Source organism: Acinonyx jubatus, chromosome A2 (assembly GCF_027475565.1).
Source record: "Acinonyx jubatus isolate Ajub_Pintada_27869175 chromosome A2, VMU_Ajub_asm_v1.0, whole genome shotgun sequence".
In the NCBI taxonomy this organism is placed as follows: domain Eukaryota; kingdom Metazoa; phylum Chordata; class Mammalia; order Carnivora; family Felidae; genus Acinonyx; species Acinonyx jubatus.
Window position 1 is genome coordinate 33,748,209 of NC_069383.1, and position 14,641 is coordinate 33,762,849.

The following is a 14,641-nucleotide window of genomic DNA, read 5'->3' on the forward strand; positions in this document are numbered from 1 at the left end:
ATTTTTAGGATTTATGGTCCTTTTTAATTTCAAACTCCGATATCATGATTTAGCTTTAAATTTTCTAATTTTTTTGTACTTTCCCATTTTATAACTTTCTGACCATTTCATAACTTTTTAGAAGACTTCAGGAATGCTTTAAAAATCATTCATTCTTGGATAAACAAAATGTGATATATTTATACAATGGAATATTCAGCCTTAAAGAGTAATGACGTTCTGACACATACTACAACATGAATGAATTGTGAAAACATGCTAAATAAAATAAACCAGCCACAAAAGACCAAATACTGTATGATTCCACTTATAAATGAAATATCTAGAATAGACAAATTCATAAAGACAGAAAATAGATTAGAGGTTACCAGGGGCTGGGGAAGAGGAGGGAGTGTGATGGTACTGTTTAATGGTTCTAGGGTTTCTGTTTGGGGTGACAGAAAAGTTTTGGAATTAGACAGTGGTGATGGTTGCACAATGTTGTGAATGTAATTAATGCCACTGAGTTGTACACTAAACAATAGTTAAAATGATACATGCATGTGGCCACAATTTTAAAAATTAATGTAATACACCCCAAACCACTGAACTGTACACTTTAAATGTGTGAGCTGCATGGTGCAACGTGAAAGAAGTTAGTTTATTTCTTATTTTACTTTGTCCATGCATTTGAGATCACTGTGGAGAACAGCTAGATGTTGGCTCTTGCTTCCTGGTGCTAAGAAGTGGGGGTAGGGCACTCTTGGATGTGCTCTTATTCTTCCTGAGAGTTACAATAAATTTTGGCAAAAGTGGGGCATGATGGAGAGGGACTATGGCTAGGCAGGACTTTTTTTTTTTTTAAATAAAGTTTATTTATTTTTGAGACAGAGACAGAACATGAACGGGGGAGGGTCAGAGAGAGGGAGACACAGAATCTGAAGTAGGCTCCAGGCTCTGAGCTGTCAGCACAGAGCCCGATGTGGGGCTCGAACTCACAGATCATGAGATTATGATCTGAGCCGAAGTTAGATGCTTAACTGACTGGGCCACCCAGGCGCCCCTAGACAGGACTTTTGAGATCCACCCACTGAAGGCTTGGAAGGAAACAGTGCAACAAAAACTCACTAATTCTAAAATAACAACTAAGAATCAAGGCTGAGCTGATGAACTAAAGCCAACACACAAATGAGCTTTAATGATTTCTTTTAAGCATGCAAGTGACATAATTATACTGGCATTTTTATTTACATCATGAGAGGAATTCAGGAATCCCACCTCTATATTTAGCTCGTTGTTCAATTTCAGCAGGTCATTGGGGACCTTGCATAAAACAGCTTCAGAATCTGAGTATATAGTCTCACAGCTCTTATTTCCAACTTTTAACACTTCACCTTTAACTGCTTCAGGGTCAATATCATTTCCCTGAAAGAGAAAAAAGGAGGTGGTTAACACTTCACAGTTTGGTAGGAATGCTAACAATTGTGCAAGAACATAAATATACTGCAAACACAGGCCATGTTGTTTGCCAAGGCACATAATTTTATGATATTCCTTTTCATGGGAATTGGATAGTTGCAAGAAAGCATGACCATTTTGGGGCACTAATTAGGATTCAAAGCATTATAGTCTTTTTGTTTTGTTTTGTTTTTTAAGATTTTATTTTTAAGTAATCTCTACACCCAATGTGGGCCTCAAACTTACAACCCTGAGATCAAGAGTCACATGCCCTAGGAACTGAGCCCCTACAGCTTTCCCATCAAATTGGATTTTAGAGCAAAGGAGAGATTCTTCACACCTTTCCAACCAAATTTACCTTATTAAAGTCTAGTGGGTATCAATGGTTGGCATAAAGGAGGTAATTTAGAGATTCAGTTGTGCTAACACTGCCTCATGGAGTGACACTGAACCTTGGCTTCACTTTTAGAATCACATTGAGAGCTTTACAAAATAACTGATGCCTGGGTCCCATCTCCAGAGATTCTGATTTAATTGATCTATGTTAATATATTCCTTTTGTGTTTGAGTTGGGTGGTTTCTTTTCATCCTTTCTTCACAGCTGAATCTTATACATAAATTCATTTTTACAGAATGTCCTGTGAGATGCTGTATGACCCTCATTATGATTTGAGAGCATGATTACATTATTCTGACCAATTCTAGTTACATGGGGATTTAAAAAAAATATGAAACTTGACATATTTAGTTAACTGAAAGCATTTAAAAAATACCAACATTTTGTTGAAGAAACCAATTGTTAGCCTTGGAAAAGAAGTGAAAACATAGGTACAACTTCTCATATCAAGACTTAATAAGTGCAGTTATTTATTAAAAAGTGAAAAAGGAGATATATCAAAACATGGACAAACAGCAGCCAGTAATAACTACAGTGCTGCTACTTTGTTTTATGTGATCTTTAATACTTGGCAAACTGCTTTTATGTACATTGTCTTACATGGATCTCAATAGATTGGTAGGTCAGAAATCATTCTGTGAAAAGAAGATGGAAGGAAATACTTTTTTCTAACATAAATCTGAATTCTAAGATAAAATGGGATAGAGACAAACTGTATGCTTCTATTTTCTAGATATTTCTAGAGGCAGTGCGTGTATGCCATTGAACCAGGTCAGCCACACAGGGCAATTCAACATAAAAGCACATAAATCTAACAGGTCACTTTGGGGCTTCAAATGACAACTTGTTGGTTAGGTCTGAGGAGGGGTAAGGCACTCACTCACATATTGGAGGGAATTCAGGGAATGACAAAGAAAAGAGATTAAAGAGCTGAAGGGCTTGATTTATGAGGGAATGACTAAAATGTGTCTTGCTTGCTTAGATAATAATGAAGGCTGGGGGAAGGGATGAACACACTACATTTGAACTCCAAATGCTCCTTTTAGGCACAGGCTCTCCTTGGATGTTGCATAAAGGTTTCTCTAAAACAAAAACAGACCATTCAGCTAAACACTGAACCCCTTTCCATTTGTGCCTAGTAAGGAACATACAATAAATAGTGACATACAAGTAATTATTATCAGCTTTGTATGTGCAATTGTTTTAAAAGTCTATAATCCAAGAAAAGTGATACTGGCAGTCCACTACTATATGCAGATGGGCCCAAGTCAGAAAAAAAAAAGGTATAGGGTACTTTTTGTCATTTAAAATAAACATAGCTTTATGGAGTTATGGGAAAAATGCATATGTTTGGAACTTTTATTATTTGCTTTTTATTATTTAATATTAACTATTATGAAATAGAAGAACATATTTATAAATTTGGCCCAGGTCTTCAGTCATTAAAATGGTAATATATTCTTTTAAATAAAGCAGCACAGGAAAAAACTTTCTGGTTTTTAATTCCCTATACACATAGAACAATTTAGAATTATAATTATCTCATTTTATCTTGTAAAGACAGCCCCACTGAGGTAGGTGTTATTGTCATTCTAGCTTTACATATTGAGATCTAAGGTTCAAGAAGGGACTAGGTTATGAAGCAAATCAATTCCATTTGATACAAATTCTACCTATCATCTGCTGTGTGTTAGACACATGTCCAGTTACTGAGAATATAAAGATAAACAAGAAGTTTTTCTTTTCACTGTAATGTTAAAATAAATACATTCCTAAAGTGAAAAGTAATTACTCCTAATGTGTTATATTAGGATGTTCCTTATTCCTTTCCTCTTCAACTCTGGCCAGGTGTGACACAGTGTTTCCATCTAGGATTCAGGCCTCGGGATCCATGTCTGAGCTGGTTACAGAACACAACAGATGGGAGCAGCAGTATGTAAAATTTGAAAAATAGCATTGTAGCAGGAGGGATCTTACAAGATTTCACACATCCAGGTGGCCACAAGATTGAGTCTAGGAAAGACAGCTAAAGCAGTGAGGTGCAGGCTGGGCCCCGAGAGGCAATGGTCCAGGAAGCTTGGCAAGAGAAAATCAGTGAACTGGGGGAGATAGGGGTAGGAAGGGGGAGATTTCATCCCTCCTTCATCCAGAGGATAGGAGTCCCTCAGCTTAGGGACGAGGCCAAAGAACCTTGATAGAGGCTTAAAAACTGAGTTCCAGAGGATGTTAACAGACATTTGCAGAAGAAGGTTCCTGGTCATTTGGGGAAAGCTGCACGAACCAAAATTAAAATGGTTTCTTCATTAGCTAGTTGGGGCACTGTAAAACCTCTGATCTTCCTGTCCTCCTTTTCCTGTTTTAGCTGGCTTCTCCAGACTGGACTTCTGAAGCATCCCTATGGCCATATATATCAATATGCTCCAAAATAACATAAATCCTCAGGTCAGTGTCAGACAGACTTTGTTCCAGCATTACATACTGCGCTTCTCGACTTTCCATAAAATATACTTTTGCACAAAAAGTCGTATAATAAGATAATTAGGGAAAATATAGAATTTCTTCACAAATACGTAAAAAATCAATTCTGTTTGAAGAGTCTAGGGTTATTTCATCTTAGGAACTGTATAGATATCTACAAACCATATAATAGTTTCGCTATTATGAAAGGTATGTTGGTATACATTAAATGAAAGTTGATGTGAAAAGCACTGAAATCTAGTGGAAAGATGAAATTTGAAATCAAGAGACTTGAGTGTGAATCCTAGTTCTGCTATTTGCTCCTTAGGTGGCCCACAACAAATCACCTAATCTTCTAAACCTATGTTTACTTATCTATAAATGGGGATAATCGTCACTGGACCTCTAAACCTCACAGGTCTATGTGACTCTGAAATGAAATAATATATGTCAAAGTAATGTATTAACTAATCTTTCACTAAATTTGTGAGTTACTGTTGACATAAATGTTGTGCCCTGGTATGTATTCCAAAGGAGACAGGTCTACTTTTGATGATCACTGTCCACAACTGGTCCTGGCTAACTTGAAACCTTGGCCCTAAACTACTTCCCACATCGATGGGATTTCTGGTTCATTCTTAGGAGTGACTGATCCTTGGTCTCTCTTACATTCTATTGATCCACACTTGGCTGACCCTCTTGGTCATGGTGTACTCATTTGGCCAGCTGCTGACTGAGGCAGTTCCCACAAGTAGGGCTGGAGACTATCACAATCTCTTTTTAGCAAGGAATTCTTGTATGTATGGCTGCTTGAGGAACATGAACTCTCCCTGGCAATAAGGAGCAAATCTCTCTCTAAACACATAATTCTCTCCATAGCTTTCACTGATGGAATATGAATCTACTTTACACTTACGTTTTGAATGGTAATTGGACAAACACAACATGAAATAAAATGCCATCCTTTCTTTTGATAAAAACAGTCTACTGCATGTCCAGAAGGGCCTTTTCTTTCTTTTCTCATGCTTTGCTTTCCTTTGTTTCTGTCCCAAGAGAGACAGAGGTATAATGTGATTAACTTGAGAAACTGATAAAGGGTTAAACAGCTGTCACACAAATCTTCCATCTTAGATTTCCTCTTATATATAAGGAAAATGGAGTATGGAAGAAGACTGAATGATGATACCTAAATAATCCCTTCTAACCACCCCTTCTCTCCCCAGACTACCATTCTGTGACATGACAGATGTTATACACTTGTTAGAGAAAAGAATCATTCTGTATGTAAGCAAAAAAAGAAAGTGTTTTGCGTCTATTTGCAGAGATCCCTTGGGCCATGTTGGGAATAGCATTGAAAGGCTGAGGATGATGTCAAATCATGTTTTTCTAGGTCCAACAATTTTGTAGGACATTGAATAATGGGTATTTAATTTACAGAAAAATAAGTTTTCTCTTCCATATAGGACCATGCTTGGAAGGGCAGATAAAGAACCATTTATCTCTAATCCTTCCATCAGAGATACAGGAACAGAAAAATAGTCTTTATCTGGGTGTAAAAACATTTGCAAATAAACCTTTGTTTTCATCAAGAAAAACCAAATGGAATCTTTCAAATGGCAAACACAGTAATTGTTGAAAGCAAAAGGTCACACTAGATTAGTTTTATTGAAAAAAAAAGAAGTGATAAAAGCTCTTTCTCCTTCTCTAAAACTAATTAAAGAAGCAGATGAAAGAACTTTGCTGTGGTAAACATGCTGTTCACTGAAGCAGGCTTGCATTTAATTTCATGCTGGGCTTGCTTAATTATTGTATAAAACACAATTCAAGGTTAGTAAACTTACATGACTATGAACGTGCGCATGAATTTGGCTGTGGATAAAATCTTTTTGAAAAAGCAGAAAAATTTTGGTAGAAATACATTATTACTTGGGTGAGATGATCTATAGTAACTTACATTACATGTAAGCAAGAACTATCCTATTACTTTGTGTTTGTTCATATTTGCATTCAGGCTATCTTTCAGGGGAAAAAAGTCTGAATGTCTAAAACAATATGTTGAAGGATAAATGTGACTGGGGCTATTGATAAAGTCTTGATCATTTTGCCCATTTTATTACTTACTACTTGAAGTAAAAATGATTGAAGTGATGTAAGAGGGCTGTACTCTAGTCTTTGTTTTGCTACTGTTCCATCACCTGTCAAACCACTTAAACTCTCTGGGCTTTAGTGTTCTTTGCTGCAACAGGCTGGGTTAGAAACAACGATCTGTTATTCTCCAATTAAATTACATTTGGAGGCTAATATATTCCTAAGGTACAGGAAATCCAGCTCATTTAGGAATCAGTTTAAAGAGGACCATACCCAGATACAAAATTCCCAGTATTCTAAGGAACTACAGAACTACAATTGATGCATTTACTTTCATAGCTCTTACCTTTTATATTATAATGAGCACATTTAAGTGTCCAGGGAAATGTATAACATCAGCAAGATAATGCATTACAGGCAGCCTATTTAACAGATCGTGTCCCACATTTGCTACTTTTTAATACACACACAAGAAACAATTTTTAAATGCTTCATTAAAAAGCAGTCCACGATTACACTTACCTTTTAGTCTTAATGCCAAAAAGATTTGTTTTTCAGAGTTTAGATATTTGCTGATGTAGTATAAGATAATGACCTAGTACAAAAATTCTATTCATATAGCTATGAAGTCAATTAAGTTCAAGCTGATGATTTAAGAGAATATCTTTAAGCATTTCTTACCTTAATTTCCAGTACATTTTCATTGCCTATTGAGATCATCACTGGCTTTTCAAAAGGCTTAAACACAGGATTATGTACATAAATGAGATCAAAGTATTTGGAATGGATCCCATCTAACATGAAAAAGGCTTTGGTTTTCAGAGGGAGTTGCAGATTCAGCTGTTGCAGTGAAGGAGTTGTACAGCAGATTATCTCTGAATTAGAGCGATGGTGACATGCCTATAGTAAGACACAATTATCCACTGTAGACAGAATACAGCCAAACAACATCAATAGCAACTTCCACATTTCATTGTTTTAGACAATCAATTGAAAATATGTAATTTTTGAAAAAAAAAATCCGCATTTAACTTCCTAATGTTAAAGAACACATTTCGGAAAGTATGATAGATGCAATATTATCCAAATAACACCGTCTTTAAAGGAATGCAGAACTTCATTTGCCTTGAATAAGCTATATGGATCTGAAGCTGGCTCTCCCTCTGTCACTTTTATTTTCCTTAAGATGACAAGACAGTCACCTGAAGGGACTGCCTCTTCATTTATGAAACAGCTAGGGGACAGTGAGAGCTGGACTTTGTGTGGTGAGAAGTCCTTGATTCACATCAGACCTTTAAAATAAGCAATGAGAATCAGGGCAAAGCCCTTGCTAGGAGACTCAGTTTTCTGAAGTAAGAATTGAAATTAAAGTGTGTGATACTACATGGTATAAAGTATGTTGTCGTCAACTACCAAGCACCATACTGCTGACATCATAATTAGCTATGTAGTCGGGTCATCTGTTGATGTGTTTTAAGCCTCAATTTCTGAGTGTCAGGTTCTATGCAAAATACTTTACAGGCAGGTCTCATTTAATTCTCACGGTTCTGAGAGGTGCTATGATTACCCACAGTTTACAAGATGAAGAAACTAAGCTTTTGAGCTAGTGTCATTAGACGAGGTCACACAACTCTGAGGGGCAAAGTGGGAACATAAGTCCTAGGTCACTGGCTCAACTTCACTGACTTAATTCCCATGCAATATGGCTTCTTGCTCTCTCTCTATATGTATTCTATATTGGTAGATTTTTTCCTACACTATTTTACAAAGTCTCTGCTATTATTATTTCATGTGCTTTCATCTCTCATTTCAAATCTTCCCCTTTGGAATTCTGATTTATGGAAGTTTGGAAAATGTGGTTTCCTCTTGATTGTGCTTAGACTAAACCAGCAACACAAAGTGGCACATTTGAGGTTAAATGGTTGTATTTTTTCCCCAAGGAAAAGACAAACAAGCAACAACATCCTTAGATTTCCTTTTCTTTGATAAGTAGAGTTGGAGATAAAACAATTACTTATGCCCACAATAGAAAAAGGACTCAGGATATACATAAAAAGCACAAGCAAAATTTAGCATTTGATATTTTCTTTTAAAAATAATGAAAAAAAATTATCCTACATTTTAAAATGTATGCTGTAAGCAGATAAAGAAAACAGATACATAGATATAATAGAAATAAAATGTTAGTTTTATATCAAATTCATATTATAATGCCAAAAGCTATTTATTCCTATCGTCTTGAAAAATGGAAATAAACAGTGTTACTGCCAGTACAATAATTCTCTATTAACAACAAGAAATTTGAAAACTATATAATAAACTGCTGGCTTCTGGGATATAATGTGTATTAATATTAATTTTGTTAAGGAGGTGGTTAGTATTTTTATTTTAAAAGATTAGAGTGTGTTGAACTTAAAAATTATCATGGCTAGATCAGTATACTGAAATCAGACCTGGCCAAGAGTTTTTATTTGTTAAATAATAAATGGGTTCAATTCATCACGCTCAGCTTCAAATTCTATAAGCACCAAGGAACACAGAAGAACACACATTTCTTTATGAAGTAGTTCTCAATAAACAACAGTCAAGTAGAATTCTTCATTCTTGTCCAATTCTAATGCAGAGTTCTATTGTGCTAATATGTTTGTGGCTAAAACAATAGAAGTTTATATTTTCAGATATGTAGAGATAAGATTTTTATCTTCTACCATTATTTGAATCTTCCTTGGGTTATGGAACTCTTATGTCTCATGCCTAGGAGATTTTTAAATAAATTAAAAAGTTGATTACAAATGAATGAATAAAGCCAAAAGGTTTTCTACATGTCATCATAATGCTGGTGAGGGAGGAGGAAATTTAGCCATTATTTTAATAACCTAGGCTCACCATAAATTAGATATTGCTAATCATTTCTCAGATTTCTAAAGAGTCCCATGCCAACACCAAAAAAGGGTATTCTTATTTGGTTAATGAAAAATTGTTCTGTTTGGCTGTGAAGAAGTGATGTTCCTTAAATTAATAGCAGTGGTATTCTAACTTTGTTTGTGGCCATGTGTGGGGATTGGTTTTAAAGCTCTCTACTTCATACGGTGACTCCCTGGAGTACAATCTCTCAGGAATATGATAAAAATCTAATAATACTCTTCAGAGGTGATGCAATGTGGCTGATTGAGAAGGTCAAGAAAAATCTCATTGGAGGTGACCCTATTGTTTGGTGATTTGGCTTGACATTTTTAGCCCCAAATTGGTTTTTGTAATTAAAGAACACTGTGGCCTTAGTCTTCAAGAAATATTGGATGGTGAATAGAAAAGAAAGTGCTATAATTCAATCTATCACCTGCCCAATCAAGACCCTGCTTGAGAGAGGGCACTTAGAACTTTCATTTTTAGTTGAGTGCACAAGTCCAACTAGATTATGGTATCTGACATTAGAGAAAAATGTCAACAAAAATATGAAATCTTTGTAAATAACTCCAACCTTCCTAAAGTCTAAATGAAAACTGCCACTTTAATATGATCTATATAAATTGTTAGACCACAAAATAGGTCACTGTGAAGGAGGCATTCAGTTAAATTTTGACTGACCTTGCAAATAAAAGGAGGGAAGGTGGAGAAATACCAAGCAACAAACGGTCTAGGACATCAGTCTAATGGTCCTTCTCATTACTTGATAACATGCTAACAAAGGGACAAGAAGAACAGTAAGAACACCGTTCTTACACTGGGATGTAAGAACATACATACGTGTGCCTGCCACTTAGACAAGGATGCTGCTGCAAGATTACAGCAAAAGGGATAATAGGGGTAATGTCCTCTGCTGCATTAAAAAAAGGGGGAGATAGAGGAATTCTATGGACTGTTTATGCCCCTCCCAAATTCACATGTTGTAATCCTAATCCTCAGCATGATGGTAGTTGGAGATGGGGCCGCGGGAAGGTAATTAGTGGAGTTCTTATGAAGGAGTTAGCGCCCTTATAAGAAGAGACACAGAGAGCTTGCTTCCTCTTTCACTCTCTGCCATGTGAGGATACAATGAGAAGATGGTCTTCTGCAAATCAGAAACAGTGCCCTTACCAGACACCTTGATCTTGGATTTTCCAGCCTTTGGAACTGCGAGAAATAAATGTTTGTTGTTTAAGCCACCCAGTCTATGGGGTTTTTATTATAGCAGCCTGAACTAAGACAGGGAATGACGTAGTTTCCATCTGTACTATCTTTAAAAACACTGCCTCAAGTTGGTACTCATCATTTGTGTCTAAGCATTTTGTATGTATATGTGCATTTTACAATGTTAGGCTGAGACAAGATAATTTTAGTTGTTGAATAAAATATACTATTTGACCTGTGCTGCAAGGAAGGGAACTAGCAATCAGAAGCAAAACCCAAATGTCCTCTGCACACTGAAAACCAGTGGTAAAGGAAGAGATGCACAGCTTTAAGTACAACCATCACTCAAAGGACTTACCACTGTAAAGTTCCTTCTTGTTTCATGTACACTTATTACCATCCTTAGCACACTAACTGAATTCAGGTTTTTCCCAACAGCTGTTATGGTGCTCCCACCACTGAAAAATAAAGTAGAAAAACAGCAATATTGAGGGGTACCTGGGTAGCTCAGTCAGTTAAGCATTCCAACTCTTGGTTTCAGCTCAGGTTGTGATATCATGGTTCGTGAGATCAAGCCCCGTGTTGGGATCCACACTTGAGAGTGTGGAACCTCTCAAGATTCTCTTTTTTTCTCTCTGCCCTTCCTCTGCTTACATGTAAGCACTCACACTCTTTCTCAAAATAAATAAATAAATAAATAAATAAATAAATAAATAAATAAATAAATAAATAAATAAAATAAACACAGCAATAAGGAGAGGTTCTTTCTCTACCAAATATTTTAAGAAATAAGTTAAATTAAATCACATGTAGTGATTGCAAGATATAGTCAGAACCAAAGTCAAATAGAGGTTCAGTGGTAACTCTTCTTTAGAAACAACTTATTTAACTTGAAAATATTTTTAAAAATTCCTATTTCATCAGTTGAAGAAATGCATTCTTCTTTTTAGCCACAAAGTATGCAAAAGAAATATTTTTTCTCTCTCTTAAAAATAAATCAAAGAAAAACGAACTTTATTGTGTTAGACTGGCAGAATTAATGGAAACAAGGCAGACTGAACTGGATCCAACGAGATACTGATTCAAAGGTAATCTAGTGTAGGGAAAAGCTATATCTAAAGTAGGCAGAGCAAAAAAACATTGAAGAATGGAAGGAAAAAAGGTAATTCTACTTTTGGGCACTGAAGTTAGTACAGAATTGACATGTATATAAGCACATAAATACTATGGTGCCGCATTGAACTATTTCACTGAAATCCATTTAAAATGTAATAGAGTAGGATAAAATGTTTCTTGGCATGAACCTAGCAATGATAAAATTAAATTGTACTCAGAACCTGAATGTAGTTTTCACTCCTGAATTGGAAAGGCAGCCTTTAAAAGAAATGCAACCGCATCAAAGCCAGAGATAAAACTGCAGTTCCTCTTGACTATTTGACAGACAAATCATCCATATGTTCATTATTTTCTTACACCCATCAGAAGCTTTTACTTACCTAATAAAAGATTTGGTTGGATGAATTGCATAGACAATGGGGTCTTCCTGGTAACTGAAACTGTTCATCTCTCGGTTGGCTAAGTCAATTTTCAATTTAATAGGAAACTCAGTTGGAATGGTTTGAGCTGGGGTATAACATTCGAGAATACTATCTGACACACTGAACAAAAAAAATTAAGAAAATTGACCTTAGCTATTAGATATACATATTGTAGAATTATATGCACAAAAGTATATCACTCAATGGCTCCTAAATGAGAATTTCCAGATGTGTCTAGAAAAAAGTTCTTTCTAATGCAGTCTATTTACATTTGACTGGATCCCAAACTCAGCCTTGTTATAGACAAGCCATCTTTGACTTCAGAACATTTGGGATTTTAAGCAATTTTTAAAGTATCTTTTTGGTACTTGATTAAACTGAGCTCTTTCACCTCTAAGAATCAGAAACATAACTTCTTTCTAAACCCAATCTCCCCCATGTTTCTCACCTCCCCAAAGTGATTTAATCTAATTGTAAATATTGATGGAAATGTTTATTTTAATTTACTGTCAATTACCAGAATCTCACAGCTCACAGCATAGCTAGGATACTAAGATGTAATGTAACAGTAGAGAAGGTAGATGGGAAGATGAAACTTAAAAGTGGAATTAATAAACATAATGGAAGGGTAAAAAAGTCAGCAAAAAGGTAGATGGATATGGGAAAAGAAATTTTGTCAGTATGGGAGTAAATAATATGCATCTTGATTTTCCTCCACAAAAAAAACCAAAACAAAACAATCTCTTCTTGATTTGTTAGGTACAGATACTAATCCTACTTAACTGATACAACAAAAAGTAAATTCACAACACCTTTTTAAAGTACACGTTTTTCCACCAATTGAAATGTGTCTAGAATTCCCACTGTTAAGGTACTTTCCAGTTAAAGTAAGCAAGGTGCCACCGGTCTTAGGACCGTAACTTGGAAAAATACTTGTTATTACAGGATCCTGGATGGGAAATAAAAACAAAACAAAACAAAGTAACTTGTTGACTTTATAACTAAACAAATTTGGTACCAAATATCCTAGTTCATGAGAACTGTAGTGCTTAGACTTACCACATAGGAAAATGTACTGTATTGTGCTGTCCCTCGCCCATTTGAAATAATTATGGATATATTGAAATGCTCATTCACTACAGGACCAACTGTGCATTTCAACCTGAAAAAAACCCAAAGTTTAATATGTTGCAAATCCAAAGGCTTTTTCTGGTTTGGCTGTTTTATATGAAGGAACATTAGTTCTAAATTATGATGAGCTGGATACTCTGAATAGCAAGTAGAGTTTTGTGGTAAGCATTAGGGCTATAAATTGTATATTTCTAGTTCTGTACTATTACACTTCACACAGACAAAACAGCAACAGTTAAATCTCATCTGTGCAGACCTCACCAACTGAAAAATTCATAATAATCTAAGTGTAATCCTCTAAAATTGTAGGCATAATGTTTGGTATTCTTAAGATAAATATTTCAACAGCATATGAAACAATGGGATAATAATAAATAAACCAAATCTCTTCATTAAAGAATGTCAACAGGCAGATTTCTGTAATTACATGTATCATGTGTGTATTTAAATTATTTTAAAAATAATGAAATTGTGACAGACTTTCCATAGAATTATGTTTTTAAATATTAAAAAAATAAAATAAAATAAAACATTTATTTATTTTGAGAGAGAGAGAGAAAGAGTGCACAAGCAGGGGAGAGGCAGAGAGAGAATCCCAAGCAGTCTCTGTGCTGGCGTGATCTCACAAACCATGATCTCATGACCTGAGCCAAAATCAAGAGTTGGATGCTTAACTGAGCCACCTAGGTGCCCCTCCATATAATTCTTTTTGAATTAATAATGTTATAGTCTTGAAAAAGTATAAATATGATTTTTTTTGTTAAACAACTATTCAAAGAAGAAAAATGAATTATGTTTCAGTTTTACAGGTTATAATATATAATGCAAGGGGTAAGAACTTACAAGGAAGATTTCTAGAATGGATTTGTTTTTCCATTAACAAGTATGACATTACTTGATGTTTTGGTTTCAGTAAATGAGTAGACTTAGACCTCTGCGCCCTGGAAGAAATTCTACAAGGTATAAAATAATCACTTGATAGGATAGTTTCAACCATAAAACTTGAAATGTTTGATTGTTATTACCAAATGATAACTAAAAACTTCTGGATTCTCTGTTCATTATGGGATTTACATTTGATAGAAGGTACATGTAGAAAATGGCAGAAGAAGGATGTATCTTGGATCAGGAGAGTTGAGTTAGAGGGCCTATTAAGCTCTTATTCTCTGGATTGCCTCTGCTAAACTACACTCCACCTTTCTGTACTTCAGGTCCCACCTTTGTAAAACAGGTCTGGTATTGCTATCTCCTGGGATTTGGGAATGGCTAAATGAGATACCTTTCCATTACAGTACCAATAAATATCAACTGAAGATAAATTTAAATGCATCAAAAGAAAGAAAGAAAGAAAGAAAGAAAGAAAGAAAGAAAGAAAGAAAGAAAGAAAAGAATTCTCAAAAATATGACTGAGCTGCTTCACTACATTTCTGAGGTTTAGAAAGTGAATTTAGAAGAGAGGGTCTATATTGAGCTGTTTACTGATTTT

General features: G+C 35.3%; 1 protein-coding gene across 4 annotated transcripts in view; it reads right to left on the minus strand.

The window, feature by feature from the left end:
- The window catches only part of MET (MET proto-oncogene, receptor tyrosine kinase), a 111,732-nt gene that overhangs the window by 25,812 nt on the left and 71,279 nt on the right, over positions 1–14,641 (minus strand). For all 4 annotated transcript variants that reach the window (XM_053218178.1, XM_015067333.3, XM_053218176.1 and 1 more), the window contains 6 exons: positions 13,084–13,186; positions 12,837–12,973; positions 11,983–12,144; positions 10,845–10,944; positions 7,061–7,279; positions 1,258–1,404 (listed from right to left, as the gene is read on the minus strand). In XM_053218178.1, the coding sequence (XP_053074153.1) occupies positions 1,258–1,404; positions 7,061–7,279; positions 10,845–10,944; positions 11,983–12,144; positions 12,837–12,973; positions 13,084–13,186 (868 nt within the window). The remainder of the gene's footprint in view (positions 1–1,257; positions 1,405–7,060; positions 7,280–10,844; positions 10,945–11,982; positions 12,145–12,836; positions 12,974–13,083; positions 13,187–14,641) is intronic.